Source organism: Gadus morhua, chromosome 16 (genome assembly GCF_902167405.1).
Source record: "Gadus morhua chromosome 16, gadMor3.0, whole genome shotgun sequence".
Classification (NCBI taxonomy): domain Eukaryota; kingdom Metazoa; phylum Chordata; class Actinopteri; order Gadiformes; family Gadidae; genus Gadus; species Gadus morhua.
In genome coordinates this window covers 16,561,068-16,585,240 of record NC_044063.1, presented here as the reverse complement: position 1 = coordinate 16,585,240, position 24,173 = coordinate 16,561,068, and the positions used below count along the sequence as shown (strand labels likewise).

General features: G+C 42.1%; 1 protein-coding gene across 3 annotated transcripts; it reads left to right on the top strand.

Annotated features, from left to right (window-relative positions):
• The first annotated feature begins 903 nt into the window (after nt 1-903).
• On the top strand, nt 904-21,482 carry fam168a (family with sequence similarity 168 member A). 3 transcript variants are annotated; one of them, XM_030381320.1, is made up of 8 exons: nt 911-1,080; nt 9,055-9,159; nt 10,700-10,791; nt 11,929-12,009; nt 14,049-14,194; nt 14,433-14,613; nt 14,835-14,961; nt 16,739-21,482. In XM_030381320.1, exons 2-7 carry the CDS (start codon nt 9,098-9,100, stop codon nt 14,945-14,947), a joined length of 675 nt encoding a protein of 224 aa, XP_030237180.1. In that variant the 5' UTR covers nt 911-1,080; nt 9,055-9,097; the 3' UTR covers nt 14,948-14,961; nt 16,739-21,482. The 3 variants fall into 3 exon arrangements, with proteins under 3 accessions (XP_030237182.1, XP_030237180.1, XP_030237181.1); XM_030381321.1 differs by having other exon boundaries at nt 915-1,080; nt 9,093-9,159; XM_030381322.1 differs by lacking the exon at nt 9,055-9,159 and having other exon boundaries at nt 904-1,080.
• The last annotated feature ends 2,691 nt before the right edge of the window (nt 21,483-24,173 follow it).

Here is a 24,173-nt window from a genome sequence, read left to right as displayed (position 1 = left end):
TTAGTTGAGCGCATTAATTAGTTATGTGTTGTCTAGTATCTCATTCTCCAGTAATTTAATCAGCTGCACAAACAAATACAAGTTCATCTTAAAACTAATAACGATAACATATGCACAATTGCACACTATGCAATTGATTACTGAAATAGGCATCATCCATCATTACATGCGCACAATTTGGTAGAGGATGATCAGCCCATAAACCCAGTGCTATAGGCTAGTGAAAGGGGATGCTATGGCCCATTTTGTTACCCACCCAATCTGATCAAATAAACCAGGTTTGTTGTTACAATTTCAATATATTTTTCCATTTATGTCCGTTTTCTGAATAAATATAGGGTAAGATATCGCCAACATCACATCCTAAATATATATTCTGACCACGGAGATTCAGCTGGGCAACACGAAATATGATCATAAATAGCATTTCAATTTAACTTCTGGATTCAACTTTATAAGAATGCCAAAACATGAGCAGCCATAGCATGATAAAGTATGCACATGGCATAGACATAATACAGGCGTAAGTAGGCCTACATGCTATTAGTTAGAAGTAGTATACAGATACAACTTGAATATGGTGAATACACTGTGTTCTGTGGTACAAATATGAATACACAATAGGTGAGGTATGTACAGTAATTTATGGACAGGGTAGTAGTAATAGCATCAAACTATCAAATAATATTACTTTCACTTTTTAAAAAAACTTATTTTAATTATTCCAATATCGCCGTGGTGATTATATTAATTATATTGGACAGGTCTAACACAAAAACCATCAACTACTACTACGTGTTTAAACAGATAACCGGAGGCCGCATAGGGCAATGCAAATCATTTAAATGTGTTATTATTCAGTGGTCGGGTGGGCATGTCCTCTTTCTTAGCATCCTTCCATCTCTCCCTTCACTCTGGTGAATGGATCCCCATCCCCCACACAGGGACCGACTCTGACTCTGTGTTCCCAGCACCGCTACACACAGAGAAACACCACAGCAACGTTGCCAGACACAAGAGATCCTACAGAAGAGAATACGCTTACATTGAGAGTTTTCTTTGTTCGACCGAGTGAATTTGGTAAGGATCAACCTGCGTATAGAGCGGAGAGGAATGTTTATACATCTGCGTGTTTGTCGATGGTTTCCCTGTCTTTTTTCTTATCCTTTTAATTGTCCTCCGTGGTTAGCTACACTGCTTAGCTAGCTGTTCAGCTATCGGGGAGCCGCACTGCCGAATATAACGGATTTCTGTGGTTGCACATCAAGCCCACATGTCGGTTTAGTTCATGTTAGTTAGTATGGTAACATATCTATGTGAAGCATGCTTGTATACAATAGGTTGCATTTTAGGCGTTGGATGAATTGTCGTGCTTCCTTGCTAAGTGGCTAGCGCTGTGTGAACAGCAGCAGCAGCGTGTGTTGAGGGATGCGGGGATGCTACAGCGGGCTAGGCTCTTGTCTTTCTTGCTAGCAGAAAACGTTCACGACACTATAATGTGACTATCTAAGATTTGCACATGGGCGGTTGACAACAATGACGCTAACGATGGCTTCGTTCAAAGTCCTTTGCTGAATTAACATTTCACGGTCGTTGTGTAGAAAAAGGTGGACATACAAAATGGTGTCGGAGGCTTGTGTTTGAGTGTAACCATTTTAGTCCAACCATGGCTGTTTTGGCGTTGCTCACTAACGTTATCTTTGGACTGCAGAGCGGCGGCAGTGCATGCTATTCTCCGATGGTTCTCAAGATGTGTATATATACAATCTACATGCATTCATCGGTATTTGAAAAGCTTGACCGTTCTAGTTAATGAACGGTATACTCGTATGTAACCGTAGGATACAACATACTTCCGTCACTTGATGAAGTTGTGAATATTGCAAATATAAGTGTTCAGCGCATCATATATGTCGACTATTGTGGCATCGACATTGTTGGCACTAGTAGCCTGACTTTCTCTTTTTTTTCTACCTTCCTTTCGCATCACTGACATGGCTTTGCGAGATAAAAAATATATAACAAAAGGGCGTATTTTGTTTTTCTTACCCAACTAACGATAAACAAATCGAAGAGATTTAAGATGGTTATTTCGCCTTTTCAAGTGACTCTTAATCTAAACGTTAATTCTTTTTTGCAATAATCGTTGCAAATTGCAGCAAATCTTTGTTTAAACATATTGTCATTGTCATTGAACTAAATGAAAACAGGAATCCCAAATAACGATATCATATCTGTATCACATAAGAAACAAGGTTAACGGAGCTACATTTCAAGTTGAAGCGATTTGTTTAAATGTATGTTTTCATCAATTACACGACTTAATAGCCATGTGTGTATAGTATACAATGTATATGCATATGTGATGATGTTTTATTTGTTGTGCTTTTCAAAAAGAACGGGCCATCTCACCAAAAGACTTTGATACTTATTGAGTGTTTTGGTTGTTTTGTATAATCACATGTTCATGAATTGGGGGTGGGGTGGTGGGGGGTGGACAATGCAGCCATAAAACTGTCAGGCTGGAGAAAGCTGAAGTCACTTAATGTTAGAAGGGCCAGCCATTTTGATTACAGACTGCTGTCTTTCCATCCCTTCATTCCCTGGTGGCATCAGACCACTTAATGAGTTTCTCATCGGCGATCAATTATCCAAACGCTCATAGATGGCGTCTTCCAGATACCCCCCACCCCCCAAGTCTAGCATGGTGAAATGTAGCAGGCCGACATAGTTAGGTGCTTGCACTGTGATGGCCCGCGATACCAAAAACTAGGTTGGCAGAGTCCAAAAGATTTTGATAGTTGAGTTTAGCAGTTGCAACAACTTAAGTAGGCTGTTATTCATTTGTGTTTGTTTAGTAATAACACTTCATTATTTCATTTGCTGTATCTATGAAATGCAGTATGTCTCTAAAACATGTTGGTTAAAAGCATAAATATGATGGATACTATGTTATAGGATGGATAATATTGCTTTTGTGTTATATATATATATATATATATAATGCTATACATTATTAATTCAATCCAATTTAGTTAGACATAGGTTTTTGACTTCATGAATATTGATGTTGTGCAATATTCTGGGGATGACCATTGGTGCACCCATGTAGCATAACTCATCCAAGTGCATCTAATTGGACTTGACAACCTTCTCAGCCCTTTCTTCTCGCCCACTGCACAGAGAAAGAGACACTGGTTGTGCAGATCCCAACGAGTACAACACATTTAGTTAATCACTATGTGTGTGTGTTATATTTGGTTTCATTGGACTTATTTTTGAGGTACTGCTAGTGCTACTCATGTTGTACAGAGTGAGTCATCACCTCCAGCATGACGTAGAACAGACCCATGTTATGTACGCAAAACTGATGGTTGCTCTTTTTGCTTTTTCTTGTATATAACCTGCGGGTGAAACGGGAGCATCAGTTTGTGTGGATGGTATCTCCTAATCAGCACAAGTTGTTATGTTCAGCTCGCTGGTGGAGAGGTGACATGAGCACAAGAGAACAAAAGGTAGAAGTTGAGTGTATCCCTGCAGCTACCCAGAGTTCTGTATCAATGGGCATGCGTTTACCATTCTTCCACACATCAGACGGCTGTCTCTTGATCATCTCCATGGTCCAGCCAAAGCTATGACCATGGGTCTCATAAGGCACATGCAGTTGTTGCCTCATGTTTCTGCTGCTTTCTTTTAGCAAGGAAAAAATACTGGTCTCTCCTGTCAATATTACCTCAGGTTATTAATTGTGGGTTAAAGGCTCAACCACAGTCTGCAATCATTCAGCTGTCAGTCTGATTGTTTCCGTGCTCGAGCGCACCAGACACTGCAGAAGGTAGCTGTGTTGTCAATGATGTCATGGATAGAGATGTATACTTACTTATATACAGTAATTTGGCATGGGTATATAATATCAACCGTCAGTCATCCGACGGTAAGTGATTCCATACAACCGCAATGGGATAAGCCGATATCTGAAAAAGTTGTGTTAATTCCAATTTCATCATTGCATCAAGGAAGTGAGTTTGCTGGGTTAGTATTTGCTTTCTGTGATCCGCAGACGGATTACCCTTTGTGTAGACTACTACCAGAAGCAGTGGATAATGTAATTGAGGCAGTGGTATATCACAGGTAGCTCATTAGTCACATTGCTGAAAAAAGTGCCGGATTATCTTTTCGTAGGCAAACTACAGTCTTGTTTTGTTACTGGCATACACAGGATAAGTTACTAATCGGAACATATTGGAAAGTATATTCCTCCTCTCATGTTCAGGAGCTAGGCTACTATAACTCTGGGCTTTTGTCAATGGAGGCGAGTAACCGAGAGCAAATGCTTACCCAGAGAGCTCCCCTTCTGGACCCACACTGATGTGCTTGGTGTTAAACAACTTATCTGAATCTGGGTAAGACGAGGCAAATGCAGATTTATGGATATATCGACGTCATATCCCTTTAACCCCAAACAAGCTGCAAGAAAACTAGGCCTGCAGCGTACACAAAAATGGCAGCACCTGCCAGTTGCTGTTGTTCTGGACAAAAAGAGAGGTAGTTGTTGCATGCTTCGAGCTAAATGGGCTTATATTGTAGACTATCCAAAACGAGTGACCATTTTGGAAGCAATAATTGTTAACCCAAATTACATTTTTGGCCAATTTTATCTGGGAATATATAGCGGCAGCTCCCTATATTTGCACTCCTCTTCTCCTTGGCGGGAGCTGACATTTCTATCTAATCCATAATGTTTGATTTGTCCTGTTGGCCCTGCCAATCATTTGGACGATCTTACAATTTGGCATGTGTCATCTAAAAGGACAATGGCCCTAATAATATATGCGCTCAGGTTTGCGTGAGTCGCCTCTAGAATACCAATACATACTGCAATCCTTCCAGTCGTGCAGATGATAGAGCAGTGGCTCTGTAGCAGGTTCAAATTCCTTTGGAAAAACCCATTCCAGTCAGGTTTTTAACGCGACGCGAACCATTGACCACAGCAGATCGTAAATTGAATTACGCTGATGAGTACGTATTGCCCAGAATCCTCCAGGGACATTAGAAAGAAAGCAAACGATTTCTATTTACTGTCGCTCAGCATCAAATGGCTGCATAACCTCATAGGTGTGGTACCGTTGCAGTGACTTTGTGAAGGAGAGCAAGCCAGCCACCTCACGGCGGAGACGCGGTCCCTCAGTGCATCACACTGTCCTATATCCAAAATTAACCCGGCAGTGCTTTGGCAGGTCTGCTTAGCCTGGAGCCTGAAGACTGCCAGCCGAGACCTCCTCACGCGTCTTCACATATGATCCATATACATGCATGAAGTGTTGCACAGGGATACGGCGTGTTACGTGGGTCGGTTTTAGACGTAGTGTTGATCTCCCCACATACGTTCCATGTGGAAATGTTGGGCGTTACAGTGACTCCCGCAACTCGACTCTTCGTAAGACACTTCCCTGGCGTCTCGGCGTTCTCTATTTACACGTCTCTTAAAAGTCATCAATTCAGCGCCGCTCTCTTGTGACAGATGAGTGATTTCATAAGTCTTTGTCTCCATCACGCAGGATGTATTTTTATCCCGCAGTGTGCCCCACCATGCCATCAAATGCCCCCCCCCCACCCCCACCCGGAGCATACAAAGAGAAAGAGGGAAATGTGTTCAGTGCATCCTAAGCCTGTGTGTGATAACGCCCACTGGTTTGATGCGCTGCCTAAAGACCAGCTGCCTGGGGAGGTATTATGCAGAGGAGAGGGCTGTGCTAGGGTGTTGGAGAGGGACGGTTCTATTGTACATGGCTTTCAGTCCGAAGAGAGGGACAGAGTGCTAGTTGTCTACTATTTTTACCTGCAATTGAGTCTGGGAAGATGGAATCGGAATTGATGCAAAGGCAAAATGAGAATCCACGTTTAAACTTACGCATGTTGGGATTTGTTTCGTGTTTAGTTATGGCACCATGCTTGATATGGTCTTCTATGGGGTTTTGAGAAGAAGAATTTGCACATTACCGGTAAACGTATCTTTATTCAGCATTTAATAGAAATTTAAGTCCATCAAATTAAGAATTGAGTGAATGTCAAAATAATTGGTAACCAATTTCCTTTATAATATGTATACGATTACTCTACGGGAATCTGCACTCTAGCCCTAATCAAGGCATTTATTAAATTCCTTTAAAGGCTGCTCTAATGCAGCCTTTTAAGTAAAGAGGAAAGTCCCTTAATTTGATGATGTAGTCTAATGTCACATTAATAATATCTTACCAATACATTACCTGCTCTGCTTGGGAGACAGACGCAAATACATTTAACCTGGAGAAAAGCCACAAGGCTGCTTTTCGGTGACATTTTTGGTCGTTGATCATTTTTGTGTGCCATTTGTGCCTCTTAAAGCATGCCTCAAGCACCTAAAAATTGATTGTAAACATGGTTTTATTTGTCATTGTGCTTCAAGTTTGTGTTTGGTTTCCTCACACGCAGAGACCAATTTAGGGTGATTGTCCTCTGGGGAGAGGTCTTTACAATGAGGCCCAGTGGTCGTTTGAAAGGAGAGGCTTATGCTTAGAATGGCTCCTTTTTGGGAGGAAAATAGGGCTCAAACTACCTCATCAACATCTCTCTGGGAGAAACAAAACAAAGGGAATTGCATTTGTGCACATTTAAAACACACACACACACACACACACACACACACACACACACACACACACACACACACACACACACACACACACACACACACACACACCTCTTGTTCCTTGTCCTCTTCCTGATTCAGTGCTGGAGGCCCAGCTGAGCGGGGGTCGTGTGTTTAACCCTCGGGGCTGGCAGAGCCACCTGTCCATGCTGTAATGACTGGGTCCAATCACTGACTTCTGGGGAACGAAGGAGAGTGAAAGGCTCTGGAACAGACAATCCCCTGAACGTCCAAACGTATATATTTTTATATTAGTTTTTATCTCTGGCTTTATCATTGGCTGTGTTTTTATATTTTATATCAGCAATATAATCTTTGGCCAAAAGTTTTAACTATTTAGATTGAGATCTCATTTGTTGCCCGTTATATAATGGAGTCCATTCATCATTCAGCCACTGGACAATGGCAAGCCACACAAAAGAAGCACTATTAAGATTCTTATTGAGATTAATGTGATTCTTAAGAGTTTTGCTGTGTTTTTATATGTATATATATATGTACTTCCGATAACTTGCAATATAATGCCACAAATATTCAGCATAATGGCCCTAGCAATGTTATTGTGTAACTCTTGTCTTTTTATTGTGTAAATATAAGGTGAGATAGGCCAATACAGCAATGAAGTATTGAATTCAAATAAAGTTAGTTCCATATAAAGAAGGCATAAAAAATACAGTTGTTTGTACCGAGCCTGCCGTCATTGTGCTCAGCCATTTTCTCTGGCGGCTTTTGGTCCTGTTTTAATAAATATCTCGAGTCACTCTTGGCGATCTCTTGATTTATAGACCGGTATTGGCGATCGGGCCTGAAGTCGCCTCAGACTGTCCTGTAAGGGGGCTCTCAAGACACGTGATTTTGACACCACCGTAGAGTCGGCAGGGCAAGGAAGTCTTCTAACCAGTTTGATATTATCGGGCCCGACTCGGCATAGAGTGTGTGATTTGGCGAGTTTACAGTGCAAGGGTGGCGCGGATAATCGAACAGTGTAGTCTTTATGTGTGTACCCCTTTTATGTTCCCAGTCAACTAGTGTGGACCAACGACAAGGCTAGAATGAACGTCAAGACCCTTTGTGTAGTGTGCACTGCCGATGTCCGCCCCTGCTTTTATAAGTCAGCTAGTCGGAATGAGCTGGGGTTTCCCGAACGTGTCATGTGTTTCTGGTTCAAACATCTGCTGCCGCCCTAGTGGTGTCCATAGACATCATGGTACCAATAATTATTATATGGTGAATCCATTTATAGACCGTTTTCGTGTGTACCCAGATTTTCTGGTGCTGCAGCATTGGTTTGAATCTATGAGAACCATGCCACACAAATTTTACTGTAGCAGACAGAAATAGGAATTGGTTTGGAAGTAGGCATTTAAAATAAGAGGGCCTAAAATGAATAAAAGTAGTCCTTTTTAAAATAACTACTTGTTGATTTTTTGCACTATATTTACTCATTTATTTATTTTATATTTATATTCTAAATATATATATTCATATCTTACCCGCCTCATTAATTTCATAGCCATATTTATTTGACTTCAATGGCATTCCATACTAATACACCTCTAGGGGTTCTCCTTCTCGGACACATCTACACACACTGGCATTTAGCTTCTCCCTGGTCTCTGTGTCTCTTCATCCATCAGCTTTGTCACTGTGCTTCTACATCTAGTTGGGAGCGGGGGGGGGGTGTTTTGGGACCTACTCACACTGATTTGTGCGTGAGCCATCATATCGCTGTGTCCATGGCTCATTGTGGGCCTCTATCTTTCCCCGTGGATGTTCCTTTTCTAATTTCTGTCACTCCGTTCGCTAGGTGTGTTGTGCTTTCCCATTGGCTGTTTGACGTCAATGTTTGCTTTGTTGTGTTTGCGCTTTATTTATTCACACACCACCGCCATGACACTCTCGCACACAGTCTATTCTGATCTTTCTCTAGCATGACGCAAGCCCGCATGCATCATTGGAACACACTATCATAATTGTATTCTTGATCCTCAACAGTCACATTTAAATGGTGGTCACAAATTGTCAATCGCCTTTTTAAAGTTGTAATCAAGGCAGACAATGCACACACAGGCTCACATACACTGTGGGGGGTGTAATTTAGTGTCCTTTGTACACAAGAAATAATTGCGAAAGCTCGCACCTGTTCTATGGCTCTGGGTTCTCCATTAATTGAGCAGAACACGCCTCTCAGCTCTCCCACTATGTCACTCGGACCTGCTGTGTGTGTCACCGCCTCTAACCATTTCCCCTGCAGTGCTGCTTGGCTTTGCTGTATTTATTATTATGATTTTCTTTGTTTGTTTAACTTTCATTTTCCCTTTTGCTGTGTTCGTTGTAATCATGACCTCTCGCTGTTTTAATTTCAGATTTGCATATCCACTTCCACCCCCTTATTTGCATACAGCAAGAATGGCGAGCGGGCATCCCACAGACAAATTCAGTTTCATGTATCAACCAGACACGCACAAGAGGTACGGGGCACTCATCCACACGCAAACACTCGCACACATGAGCATAAACAAACACACACACAATGAAAGGTAAGTTTTCAGATAGAAATGTGCATGGGGTAATTTGTATCCCATAATGATCCAGTGGGGGAGAATGGCCTCGTGGGAGGTAAATGGCTGTCGAGTCTAAGTTGGTGTACATTTGTTGTCACAGTTGTGATTTTATTTATCATTAAAACATTTCACATTTATAAACTTCGCTTGCTGTCCCATTCTAACCAAATGCGCATACTAAAAAAGGTGTCTGTTTGCAGGTAAACTATTTAAATTCTGCAGTATTTTGACTTGCTCATCAAGTTTAATCCAGTATGTTTTTTTGATCTTGGCAAAAAGTTGTAGGGTGAATGTGGATTCTACCACATTCCCCCGAACATTAAAGTAAAATGAAGCTCTCGACCTCATTAGCAGCCTTGTGCAAGTAAATGCATGCAGTGCAAGCCTTTTGCTTCCCTGTTCTACTCATGTCTTGAAGAGTTCAGGGTGGACTGATTAATTTGGGTGGAAGAAAAACAACCAGCAACAGATTTGGTCATCACTAGATCAATTAATCTCCAGACGTGTGAAGCAACTCCTCATAACGTTGCAGAATTATGTTTATAGTCCTATAACATTTGGTTTTGTTATCATGAAGCAATTTTATGTGCATGGGCTGGTATACCTTTTGGATCTAGAAAAGAGCAAGCACAGTGGTCAGGTCTCCTTGTTGTATTTAGTAGCAGTTGTCTGCATTAAAACAAATATTTGGAACAAAGGGATATCTGTAAAATGGCAATACACTGTTTAATAAAGTAGGGGCCTACCATAACAGAGAATAAATGACCATAACAAACTTAAACAAAGTGTTGTAACTCAGCAAGCGTAGTATACAAAACTAACGTGCCACAAAGTTTTCTGAGGCTGGCAAAGTGTTTTGCATCCTTAATTATCGGCAGTGGTCTTGCCAGCCCTGTTTTTATAATTTAAGGTGGTCAGGAATAGGTTGTTTTTATGTTGCTCTGAGACCTCAGAGCAACACTTGCTCATTGCAAAGTGATTGTGATTTACAAAGTGCACAGTCTTCTGTTTTATGTATTTTCTGCCCTGTTTTTCCTCCTCAGTATACATACTAGTTTCTTTTTAGTTTGGCTGGTCAACTTGGTCAGGCATGCTTCAACAATGATGGGTAAAGAAGATAATTTGAGCAGGTTTCACTAGTATAACCTGGCGTTAGAAGTACCTCCAAATCACGAAGGAACTCTACGGACACCAGCATTTTAGTGGTCGCAATGCTGCATTACAGTGTGTCTCTGGGTTTTTACTCACATTCTTAGGAATACATGTGATGCATATGAACCTGTGCACCTCGATAATTATCCATAAAGATTCTATACCTGTATTCCTCCATCTTCATACATCCCCCTCTCCTTCTCTCTGCCCCGGCCCGTCTCTCTCTCTCTCTCTCTCTCTCTCTCTCTCTCTCTCTCTCTCTCTCTCTCTCTCTCTCTCTCTCTCTCTCTCTCAGTAAGAACAGGTTAGCTGCGGGTATGAATCCAGTCTACAGTCCTGTACAGCCCGGCGCTCCCTATGGAAACCCTAAGAACATGGCGTTCGCAGGTACTGACCACAACCATGCATGACTCCTGAACCTGCTGCTGTGATGGCATGTGAGCGGGATGTTATTTCCTGGTGCGAGGAATTTATCTAGTTTATAAAGGAGATTAATTGGTGTCAGTCTGGTCTATGAAGCAGCTTTGATCAATCAGGGAGAAGGTGGGAAGGAAACTTGACAACAAAGCTGTGGCTTTGTTGTCACTTCCGTGGAAATGAATCTAATTTATTTTTGGATTATCTTTAGTCAATTAAGAAATGGTGTCGCTGGTAGTAGCACCTAACGTGTGGTGAGAAATGTCTCCACAAAGCTCAAGACTTCATACAAGCATGTACAGTCACGATAAACTCATCAATCAATTCATTTAGCTATTAACTAGAATCAAGTGCAATCCAAAAAAAAACGGCAACAGTTGTAGTGGATAGTTTGCTGTTAGTACAGCTGAACACAGAGATAGACAAGGTACTAACCAGAGGATTTTCCCGCAAGACATGGCACAGTGGTGAATAATGACCCCTGCGGTGCAGATTAACGTTTTGTTGGGAAGTTTAAAATAAGAGAGGGCGTTGGTCAGCCAGTTTGAAGGTTTCCAGTCCAGACGCCTTGAGACGTATAGAGGCAGACTCCAGAAGGAGGGAGGCCTGTGATTACAGGCCGGCAACCTGTCGGGACAGTCCACCAATTATAGCGGGGCTTCAGTCTTCAGTTTCTCCTCTCTCAAACACACACACTGCCTTTCTCTCCTGCAGGTCTGCCTCTCTTCAGTCCCCCCTCCCCCCTCCCCAAGTCTGGCACGATTCTGCTTTGTTTGCTTTGTTTGGGATTAATGGAGTGCAAGTATGTGCGCGCACTTGCCTGCATCTCGCGAGTGTGCCGATATTGTTCCTCGGTTGGTTCCCTCTTCTGCGCCACATTGGCAGGTAGCCCTCGCGCCCTAGGTGCCAGGAGGATTTCAACAGACATAGTGTTTTATTAGTTCAAATGTGCGCCCTCTTTCATCGTGCTCAAAATCTGAACGGCATATGCATGCAAATATATGTGCAGGGCAGGCTGTGTCTCTCTTCTTTTGTGTGTGTTGGGTGCCTTTGTCCGTTTCGGTGGTGTTCACTCTTCCCCCACTCCTCTCTGTGTTTGTCATAAAGGTTATCCAGGAGGATATCCCGCCGCTGCCCCGACCTACACACCTAACCTCTATCAAACAGGCAGTCCTGGGTACCCACCAGGTAAAGCACTCGAACACAGCGCGCATCCCACATGGTTTGAATTGAATTGTGAACCCCAACAACCAACCATTTACTGATGAGTGACTGTGTATTTACCGACAAGGTATAAACGTTTTGACGACAGATTGTTCCTCAATTTAAACGCAATTCAAATGTATTCCTAAAAAAAAAAACGGTTCACCTGCCTGTGAAGGGTTAAAGTGAGGTGCAGAATTAATAGTCTTTTTAAAAGACTGGAATACATGGCATTTTAAGCTTCTTACAAGATTGCCTGGAAACAAATATGTCGGTTTTGTTGCTTTATTTATTTATAGATATTTTTTTATGTCGTATCAGTCATCAAGACATGTTTGGCCACAGGCTGTATGCATGGAATGGATCACATAGTTTGTAAACATGAATTACAAATGGGAGCCCTGCCTTCAGGCCATTGGTGACGTTCAAATGGGAACCTAGCTAACTAGCAGCTGCTGTTGGGGCTCTCTGTCTAGCCTCCGCAGGAGAATGGGATGCCAGTTGCCTGTTTTGGTTAATGGCTGTTTCTATGTATATCTGCTTGGCAGTTTAGGGTGCTTGCAGCTATTCAATTTTTCTTTTTCAAATAACCCATTTGTACTCATGATTCTGGATCCACACAATTCACACAATTCGGCATGATTTTGTTGGGATATGCAATTGATAACTAGGATAGTAAATGAGATAACCAAATAAATCATTCAATAAACTCTACATAATGCTTTTCACTTTTACAGAATACAGACTTCACTTAGGGAAATCATTTCCTTTGTGGGCAGTCACTTCCCGCCATGGTGATGCGACAAAAATAACTCAATAATTCTTAAATTGGCCCGGTTAAAAAACCAAGGGTCTATTGGAACCAATCGATCAGCGCGTTCTTCCCGTTTCATCCACTCTGTGTTTCGATTGGCCTCTCTCTCTCTCTCGAACATTTAAGTGCTACATGTATTATGAATTTTAATACATTTTGTGGCCAGGCCTGGACTCAATCCGCCATTCACGCGAGAGAGGTTATCCTGTGGCATTACTCCTTAAGAACACTCACATAGAAAATAGCTTTTCAATCGTTGTGTTTGCCTTTGTGCAATTGTCCCAAAGCATTGTCCTCCTATTCCCGCTTGTATGTTGGAGCGCGGAATGTGTATGTGAGAGAATGCGTGCAGACCGTGACACACCAGCGGCTCCACCATCTCTTTGTTCCCTTGTCCTTGTGAGAGAGAGAGAGGGAGAGAGCTTTCATAAGCTCCCCAGCATTACAAGCTAGCAGCATGTTTGACCTTCAGGCTCCCCCAAGTGGCTGTTGGGTAGTACTACAACAGTGGAGTCACCTCTGTAGTCTAAAATGGATGCACCCCACTAGCTGGTACAAACTGCTCTTGGGTTTTTCCAAATATATATTTTTTGTGTTAGCATAGCGTCGAACAGCCAGCAGGAACAATGCACATCCTCTGTGTCTCTTTTTCATATTTTAGGCATTTGTTTTCTTTGAAATGCAGACTACCCCAAACATTGTTAATTTCAGGCTAGGTTGTAGAGATGGCGGAATAAGGCATCTATGTTTTAAGGCTTTTTTAAGGCATCTGATTTTAAAGCTATCCTGACATCTAGTGGATCGATATGACCACTCGTTACACCCCTAAAGATGCTGTTTACCCAAGCCTTTTGCAATGGATACAGGCGATTGATGGGTCAATACTACAAAACTATTATAAAACAAGGCTACTCAATGTTGGAAACGTTACATCTTACATGATGTAACGTCCATGTAAGAAAATGTGTCAAAAAGGCACAATGTCTGCAGTGATAATCAATTGTGACTAGATCACAAACTATAACTATAGCCATTCGGCAGTTGTTTGAGATTAATATCAGTCCTCGCACACCACACCCTCTCTGCGACATCCCCATCTCACACGCAAAGACTTTGTTGTTCTTTGGTACCAACGTGAACGTCCCCTCGTCGCCTACCACTCACCCGTTAGTGACTGTGTCTCCCCCGCTGTGCCCTCCCCCCCCCCCAGGATACACCGCGGCAGGCACCCCCTACAAAGTGCCTCCCAACCAGTCGAACGGGGCTCCCCCGCCCTACACCCCCTCCCCGTCCCCCTACCAGACGGCCATGTACCCCATCCGCAGTGCCTACCCCCAGCAGAACCTCTACACTCAGGTAGGACCGCCCCCCTCGCCGGTCCAGCCCAACGCCCCTGCTGCTTTCATTGTGGATGTTTTCAAACACAACGTGTGTGTGTGTGTGTGTGTGTGTTGCACAGATAGTTCGATCAGCCCTTGCGTTCGATTTCACACTTAATGATCCTGTGATGGACGTGAGAGCTCCCTCTGCTACCCTACTCTCCCGTCGCCCAGTTCTAATCCTATCCCAATGTAAATCCTCCTCGGCCCACCAGGGGGCGTACTACACCCAGCCGGTCTACGCTGCCCAGCCCCATGTGATCCACCACACCACGGTGGTACAGCCCAACAGCATCCCCTCCGCTCTCTACCCCGCCCCTGTCCCTGCCCAGCGGCAACACAACGGCATGGCGGCCATGGGCATGGTCGCCGGGACAACCATGGCTATGAGCGCAGGTGAGGAGAATCAGGAACCACTGTTTGGGTTCAGTTTGGGCTCCGTTCTCGGTGGTGGGGATGATCCGTTACAGCTGCAATCTTTTTGTATGGTTTGAGAAGCGCCGGATCCAAACTAAATGGAGTTCGGTCTGTGCGCAAGCGAATTACTGACGCCCAATAACATGTGATTAAGCCTTCTTCTCAGTGCTCTGACGGTGCCCCCTGAACCTCTTGTGCAGGCACCCTGCTGACCACACCACAGCACCCTCCCCTTGGAGGGCACCCGGTCTCCGTGCCAACCTACCGACCCCAGGGGACACCTGGCTACAGCTACGTGCCCCCCCACTGGTAGAGCCCGCCCATCATGTGAGTGACGGAACCACTTGGCAGATTAGAAATCAGTCCTGCCTCTTCTTTTCAGACTTAAGTCGAATGCACGATTCTCTTCATCATTAATCATCATTAGTCATCATTAAAATCATGAACCATCGCTCCGAGTAGATTAAAATTCTCAAACAAAAATAATAATAATTGAACTATATTCACGCACTTAAACCTAACAGTTGAATGCCATATTTATCTAATTATACTCAAATGATGGCTGCTAGACTAGGGCTTAAGGATGTAATAGAACGTGGTATGCAAAGGCTGCGGTTTAAAGAAAAAAAAGATATTTGTTACCGTTACTGACTGGAAATCAGTACGATTCATTTATTTTTATTTTTAAATTCAATAGTTAAACAAAGAAGTTATAATATAAATTAATCTCAACACACCGGCCTGGCCTAAAGGAAAGAGCAATTTTTATGTTGACTACTTCCAATGTTGTGTTGGTCATACTAAAGAATGATTTATTTCTTTTTTTAGTGAATAATACACAACATAAGGAACTTAATAAATTATAAAAATCGCACATTAAATCTCAATCGCAATATTGGTCAAAATAATCGCAATTCGATTAATTCCCCAAATCGTTCAGCCCTAGCCTAGACCCTATAGATAAGATATAGATCTGACATCATATATCTTATAGTGTGAGTATATACATTACATGAGGCTTTTAAAGGCTGTTGGAGAAAAACAAATAAATATATACATTAGATTATATTTTACATCGAATGAGAGATTTACAAATATAAATGCTTAGATATCTAATACAAGCTGTGCATGCTCTTTATTAGTAGTCCAAGTCCAAAATTAGAAGTCCAAGTCTAGCGTAGTAAGCTAAAAAGTAAAATGCTGAAACCATGGGGTTAGGTACAGGCTAGTACAGGCTCCTAACACCTCTGGACCTGCACTTCCTTGGACCGCTGAGTAAGGCTCTCTGCTTTAAACCGGATTATTGCAGACTCTGTCTGCTCTGTGGACATAAGCGTAAACAATTAATAATGAATCTCAACAGGCAGGCATCCCGCTCACGCCCATTCTCCACGGTGAACAATATCCTCTCCATCGGTACCTGCTAGGTCATTGATTTAGCAAATTTTGAATGGATTGAATGGAGTGGCATTTTTTCTATATGCTGAAATGCATCATTCACATGTATTTAACATTTCCAATCAGTCAAACCCTTCTGCATTGTTTTTATTGATGGAAGTTATCGTGATCAGATGTCGGATATATCAGAACATCGTGCGTAGTCTGAGAGACTGGAGCTCTCGGTCTCCACAGAGTCCGGACGCTGTTTGACTCTATAGCTGGTTTACATGAATAAGCCTGTAATTTATTGTATTTTACTATATGGTAATACATTAAGCTAATGGTAACCTATATTTGATTTCAAATTTAATGCAGATGAACCGGTATGCATATTGTGAAAAGCTTATTTTGTTTGTAGAGGCGTGGGCCATTTAACGGAGGTGCCCCGCAAATAGACTGCTGGGGGCAACCCTGATTAGAGGCAGTCCCAATACTTCTCTTTTTCGGAACCGTCTAAAATTTGCAGCTAGAAATTGTGTTTTCGAGCCAGCCCTACAGTCTGGATAGCTATTATTCTCAGTCTAAACAATCTGTCTATCAGCTGTGTAAAAAACCTTGTAAATTTCAATATTTAAAGGTGTGCCGGTATTATGGTCCTGGGCTTGCTATTTGCTTTGTTGTTGTGTTAAATCCAAACCTCCCATTGTTCCCTCCTTTCTGTCAGATCTGGAGTCCGCCATCGTATGCAACTGCTCACATCTGTCATGGGCTCTCAACAGGTACCATGGAAACTCGGCACCTGTCTGCAAGAACAAAACTAAAGTGCAACAGCCACTTTACACTTAATGTTATTATTATGCGACATTCTGTAATGTTTTTACAAAAGCTGCTTTTATTTTGTTATTTCCTCTGTCTATTTGCCAACCAGTCATTATTTTTTTATTTTAATTTTCTTTCCTAGTATTTCATTAATTTTTATTTTTTTTATTTTCTCACACTTGTCGCGATTCCAACCCCAGAAGGACTCTCGACCAATCATGGGTGTTCGTCGCCGCTGTTTGTCTTGTGCTACTGTGTGGCTCCGCCCCCTTTGCTCAGTTGACTGGACTTTCATTGGGCACATCATTCGTGGTCGTTATCCAATTACCAGTCACTACCACAAGCCGCAATTATGCTCTCCATCAACTTATGCTGCCAAATTTTCTAACTAGATATCAGCACAGGGTTTTAACAAAATTAGGATTTATTTTCAGTTTGTTTTTCTGCTGTTTATATTCCTCGTCCTTGACTATGCCCAATGGCCTTGGCTTAGTTGTATCCCCCTGCCCATCCCCCTCCCCCACCTTCTCCTCAACCCATTACAATGTTTGACTTGGTCTGTCAAGCCTCAGTCGTGCCCCACTCGTCTGCTACTAGGGCTGTCCCCCAGCTTCTCTCTCTCCGTCTGTCTGTCTGTCGACCCTACCTTCATATCGACCGGTCCTCCTCCACACGCGTGTGTAAGACCGCTTGGCTACTGCTACCCATCCAACCGCCCGCCCACCCTGTATGTACCCATTTGTTCACTAGAGCTTGCTCTACAGTGCGTACTAAACACATCCACACTGCAGGCTAGGATGTGGTGCCGCTGCACCCTAACACCCTTGGGCAACACGCCGGAGCTGGTCTGGTCACGGAATCTCGTCACATGGCCAATGTGCGCCCGTTTTAATTCTAAAATGTGAAAACTGCAACAATCGTGTCGACAACGCATATTCACATGGACACATACACGTGTGCACGCATGCACACAGACACACAACGCACACACACCAACACACACTCGCACAGGGGCTCCTGAGGCGTTTTCCCAAACACACTAGCACTTGTTTTATAACACACACACACAGAACAACTACACCACACACACGGAGGTTTGGAATTGATTGCTACTGCGTGGTCAGCACCGTGAGAGGGAGGGGGAAGGAGCAGCATTGGAGCTAGAGGTGTGGGGACACCGTAGGGGAAGGGTCCCGGTGCTACGCATCGCTAGGGGAACAACCATGGACTGGATGCAGGGTTTGAGGACTGCCGCGGCGCATGCCGGCCTCTGGCCAAACCCTCTTGCGGGATGGTGGGTGGCGTTGGTGGGGGGGGGGGGGGGGGGGGGGGTCTTGGACATAGTGTGGTTTTTTTCTCTCGAGATCATTAAAGAAAAGATAAAAAGAAAAAAGACATCTTAAAAGGCTAGATAATGTTCAGGGGGTGCAGGTTGGTCTAACTGAAGCATTTACAGTGCGAGTACGTAGATGACGTGGTTTGATATTGCAATAATAAAGTAATAATAATTAGACGGAGCGCCTCCATCTGTTTCCGTACAGTCATTATTTTATGAGCGTTTTTGAATTGATTTATAAAATGGCTTGTTCTAGAAATTCTCAAAATGACAGATGGCCCGACTGTGTGTGCAGCCTATGTTCAATAAATATGGCATACTGCCCATGAGATGAGGACACATCAGGCATTTCAATATCAAATAATGTTGGGAGGAAAGATTGAACAAAACATTGCAACAAAAATAATCTGTCTTTAATTTTTAAAATGCTAAGTACAGGTACCTAGGCTTTTAGTAGGTGAAAGAGGCAATTTATATCATAATTAAATTGAGAAAAAAATATGCATAATGTTGAGTATTTGGTGAGGTATTCTTAGTCTTTGACACTTATAGGATTATACTCAGCAAAGCGTATTTCATGGCACTGCTGTTTGATGTAAACTCATCATAATGTATGAGGAGGAACTACAGGAAAATCACTATAGAGTAAGATTGACTGCCACTAGGTGTTTGGACTGCGATTGGTTAAAATGTACACGCCGCATAAAACTGAACACTGAACTATTGTTAAACTAAATCTTAAAACATTTAAAAGGATTGATAGACAAATACTATGAATTTTCCTCAGATAGCAGTGTCATGTTACTTTTTCATAAAGAATTATTTAATCAACCGCAACTTCTGTCAGTATTTTTAAGTCCTACGTTTTGGTTTTTGCTGATTTCCTTTCCCTCAGTGGTCAATTGAGCATAATGGGTATGCATACTATTCAGGTGTAGTTCACTATAGCATTGGATCTCTTAAGGAAAAAAAAATGCAGTATATTTATACAGCGAGTGGTACAGTAATGTGTTTCTAGCTAAGCATGGTTGCGTCACTGTGGCAGCTACTGTAACTGCTTATTTTATTTTTCTATTTTGGTTTTATTTACCTCTGTCACTGGCCGCTCCACACCTGTTGTGGAGGAGGGGGTTGAAGCTAGGTCTCTACATTTCAAGGGTGTCACTTACAGAAGTAAATCACTTCATGTGCTGGCATGGGTCTGCGTTTTTTAAAGAAGGAGCAGCGTATCTGCTTGGGCCAACAGCCCAAAGTGGGCTTCTCTGGTCGTCCATGTCGTCGAGTCCCCGGGACTATTCTTTAATTACTTCAGCCTGACTACGCTGAGCCTGAAGCGGCGGAGGAGGCAGAGCGTGAATCACAGATGATAAAATGGATAGAACCGGCCTTACTTCTTACTTTAACACACGTGCGGCCAATCTGACGGTTTCACCAAGAATAGGAACAAGTGGCGTCTATCCATTTTTGATTTTATTCTGTCTTTAAGCAAATTAAACCTCAAACTTCTGCCCCCTTCCCTGTGCGTCCTTCACTCTGTGCCATACTTCAACCAAAATGTTGAATAGCAATCGATATTCCTCGTTCCGTCTGTCTTTCTGTGATGTGATGACTTGTCGCTGTCCTGGCTCCTTCTGTGTTTTTACTGGATTTGACCTTCTCGCCTTCCCCTTGTTGTACTGATTATCCCTTGTTGTTAATGGATACCTCAGATCCTATCCCATGTTGCATTCCATTCTACCTACATCATGATGGTTCACGGGACACGTGGCATTCTCCTGTGCCACTCCCTTTTATTTTTCGTACCCTCTCATTTTCACCCTCAACGTTTGCCCCTATTTCTTAAAGGCCAGTCCTAACCGCCAACATTGGATATGTGAAAACAAGCCAATTGATAATTTTGATAGAAATAACGATGCAGTTTCAAGCTCTAGATGGCACCACTATATGTTTGTTAATCCTTTAAGCCTCTGTGTTTCGTGGTAACTGAACCAACTGCCAGAAAAACACTACAGCATTGTCAATTAAAATTGTCCTCAATAAATGTCTAATAAATGGTAGCTGCCAACATAGCCATTTTTGGGGAAACATGTTTTCTCTATTGTTTTAAAATGGGTATAGCCGTTTTAATACAGTTGCAATCGGATATCCAACAAGGAGAGTAATACATGTCAGTTATTGGAACTCCTACAGTTTTTCTTTTGGTTTGTAACTAGACAAGATAATCAACTAGAACGCCGACAGGACTTAAAAGGATTTCGTTTTAAGATGGGTGGTTTTGACCACCTATCTCAAATGTCACCTTTGCACTGTGGTCTCCTTCTCTTTTATGTCTTTCCATTTGTACTTATGGAGGGTGGACAATTCAACACTTTCATATGTTTCGGGTGTGGGAAAGCATGCAAAGTTGTCGTTATCATTAGCAAGTTATAATGATTTTTTCTTTTATCAACTCTCCATGCATCATTCCATCGTCGGTGACATTTCCAAACATTCAGAGGTTCTTAACCTTAATGGCATTCCCCCCTCTCCGTTGTGTGTATTGAAATGATTTGAGTCTTGTTTCTTCACTTGTGGCAGTGAGGTCACACCTCCATGGATTCACAACATTGAACCTCCCCTCCCCCCTCTATTCCTGTTCCTACCTGCTTCTGTTTTGCCTTGCTGTTTTTCAATCAGCTTATTTTTAATGAATGGGAATCTTAACACTACCATCAAAAGTGATTAGTAGGCTCCTTAATGTCGCTGGTATTCTGCTGCAGCTGTCTTTTGGTTTGGGATTTATTTTGTTTCAATATTTGTTTTCGAGTTCTCTGCTCTTTAGTCTAATTTGACACTAAATGTGATGCAAAAAGCAGAAATTCCTTGTCTTCCAAAACAAAAAAAAGAGTACTTGTATCCACTCTGGTTCGAGTATTAGGAACAAACCCTCCCACCCCACCCCCCCTGTCCCAATCCTCCCGTTTGGAAGTGTGTTTAGTTTGGTAGCCAGTTTGCACATGCTATGGTATTTCTGTTACCGTATGGTTGTGTTACAAACTGAAGGCCAGCGTCTCTTAAGCATTGAGAGAAGTGATTTGTATGTTAGCTATTTTGGTCCAGAGGGAAGGACCCCGCGTCAGGCTTGTGATATGAAGTGTAAATCTGTCTTAATTTTTTATTTTAATTTTATTTTTTATGTTTTTTCGTTGTTGAGGTTTTCTTTAAGATCAGTTAGTGATCTTAATACTATAACTAAGCCAAGTTTGTAATTGTATAATATTTACTGTAAAATGTAGAACATTGAATAACTATTAAAATTTTCCCATAAAAGGAAGGTTTGTCTCGGCCATTATTTGTTGGTTCTGAACTAGAGAAGGACAATTTGTATATATTGAATCGCCTTGAAAAAAATTATCACATGATTAATGCTATTTGTGTAGAATATTAATCATCACAGTATTTATATATATATTTGATGTGATGTGTCTAAGTGCATAGATGGAACATGAATGATGTTAGTGGAACATAGAGGACTCACCAAAACTAGTTTGCTCAGATTATATGCCTTGAAAGAATAGCAGTGCAATTGCATTTAACCTGTATGCAGTCTGATGAGTCATCCTTATTTCAATGTTACAAAATAACAACGTTTTCACTTCCTTCTGAATGCTACACCAGACTGCCTACTGCCTGCATTTAGTAAATAGGAAGCGACTCTTGGGAGTATCGATTCTGACTCTCACACACAATGCCCTCCTGAGGTTTACAGCATTTAGAATGAGTGAATGAGTGCCATGTTGAAAGATGGTCTTTCTGTGTGATTTACACACACAAATTGTAGCTTTGAGATATTTTCTCTTTTGCAGACCTTTATAGGTGCATTGTGTTGACATTATATTTTGTATCCTTGTATCCTAGTAGCTTAACGTCTCTGACATGGCCTCATATAGCCAATAGACGTTTTTTCGTAAAAAAAAAAATTCTAAACATGATTGAGAGAGATCTAATTCAGTTTTGGCATATTTTTTTACTTCATATAAGGGGAGGTTTTCAGGTGGTCGCAATCTGCAACCGCACTGCTAGTTGCTACTTAGTTCTATGGAATGGACCATTAAGGAATCCTTTCACACATTTGAAATCTCTTGCGGTGCCAATAGGAAAGATGTGTGGTAAAGAAGAAATGCTTTCACTCACCACAATAGCTTTTCCCTTTTCTCACTTTAGAATTGATAAAGGAATAGGGCGAATCTCTGAGCATTAAAATAATTGCTTCTCTGTATTCATAATTTGCTAAAAAGTCTTCTAAATGATGTAATGTAAATGTGTGTTACAGCGTGACCAGAACTCATCCTCATCTTTGAACCCCTTATCCGAGGTCGGGTCGCGGGGGCAGCAGCTCTAGCAGGGGCCCCAAGACTTCCCTAAAAGTCCATAAAGTCTCTTTAAACATGAAACGAAGGCAATGGCAATTCTAGACCATTTTAGCACAAATACTCCAATAAAGAGAGAGATAGAGAAAGGGCGGTGCATTGTGCTTAACTGTTGTGTCCCAAGTGCTATGTTGATTCATTGTGTGGTGTTTGTGTCTTTTATTTATCCTTTGTCCTTTGCATAGTTCAAGCATTATTTCAATCCAGACCAGTTAAGTGTAAACCTTCGATAAGCAGTAGAACCTGATCTCAATATAACCGTCTAATGATGAGTCTGAACACGAAAATATAGAAGTCAGTACATGACCACGAGGATCCAAGACAAATAAAAAACAGACCTGGAGAAAACTGAACTTCTACACATCCAAGTCCCCCCCCCCCCCCCCCCCCCCCTCCCTCCCTCGACACTGAAGTGATGAAAAGATGTTGGGTTACTGATGCTCAACTTTGTTCAAAAAGTCGCAATTCAGGCCTACGTACAATACCGTTCAAAAAGCAATTCTGTAATAATTATGTGTGACTCTGCAATTAGGGGGGGGCAAGCTTGTTATGAGCCTATGTAGGGAGGTTAAGATCCCAGATGGCAAGCCAATATAATATAAAAAGATATGCACAGACAATAAACCAAGCATCTTACAGCTGTCTCTTACACCAAACTGTGTGTGTGTGTGTGTGTGTGTGTGTGTGTGTGTGTGTGTGTGTGTGTGTGTGTGTGTGTGTGTGTGTGTGTGTGTGTGTGTGTGTGTGTGTGTGTGTGTGCGCCCACCCACATGCCAGGTGTGTTTATTGATTGATAATTGATAACTGCTAACAGCCGAAAACATGTACTATTAACTAGCCTGCGATTGTGATAGTTATATTGCCTCCTGCTCCCATATCCTGTTGCATGTGTTTTCAGCACTGTTGGAAAGATTCAACTCAGCCTACGACGGCTAAGACTGTAGTTCAGCAGAAAATAAACAATATTTATTTCAAGCTTGTTTTTATAACACACTGTCTAATATTTGTTTCAGTTTGCTTGGTATTTGGTTCTGTTTGACTTTGGGTTGGATTTGTGGTATAGGCCTAACTGCTTTCGGATGTTTGTTGTAGATAAGGGTCTGGTTGAGTTGCAAAATTCTCACAAAGTTGTCCACGAGCTCGAAATGAGGGTTGTTGTCCCCGACATGAGGGTCACAACCGTCACATTGCCGGATTTTATGAAGAGACCTTAAAAGGCCAAGAAACGCAAGACGCACTCCGGTTTAGCGCCATTGACCGTGGTGCGCCATTGATCATTGCGTAAACAATGCGACAACACAATAAAACCACGTAAAATGCACATATTTTATTGTCATTATTTTGACTTGAATAGCTCCTTTGTGAATTAGATTCTCAAGTCCAACGAGATTCTAGGACGACACACACACACACACACACACACACACACACACACACACACACACACACACACACACACACACACACACACACACACACACACACACACACACACACACGTAAAACAATGTCTACAGTTCACCACAGCATAGAAGTCATGCCAATCACAACATCCCTCATCTTTTCATGCATTTGATTGAAAACAGAATTTTTAG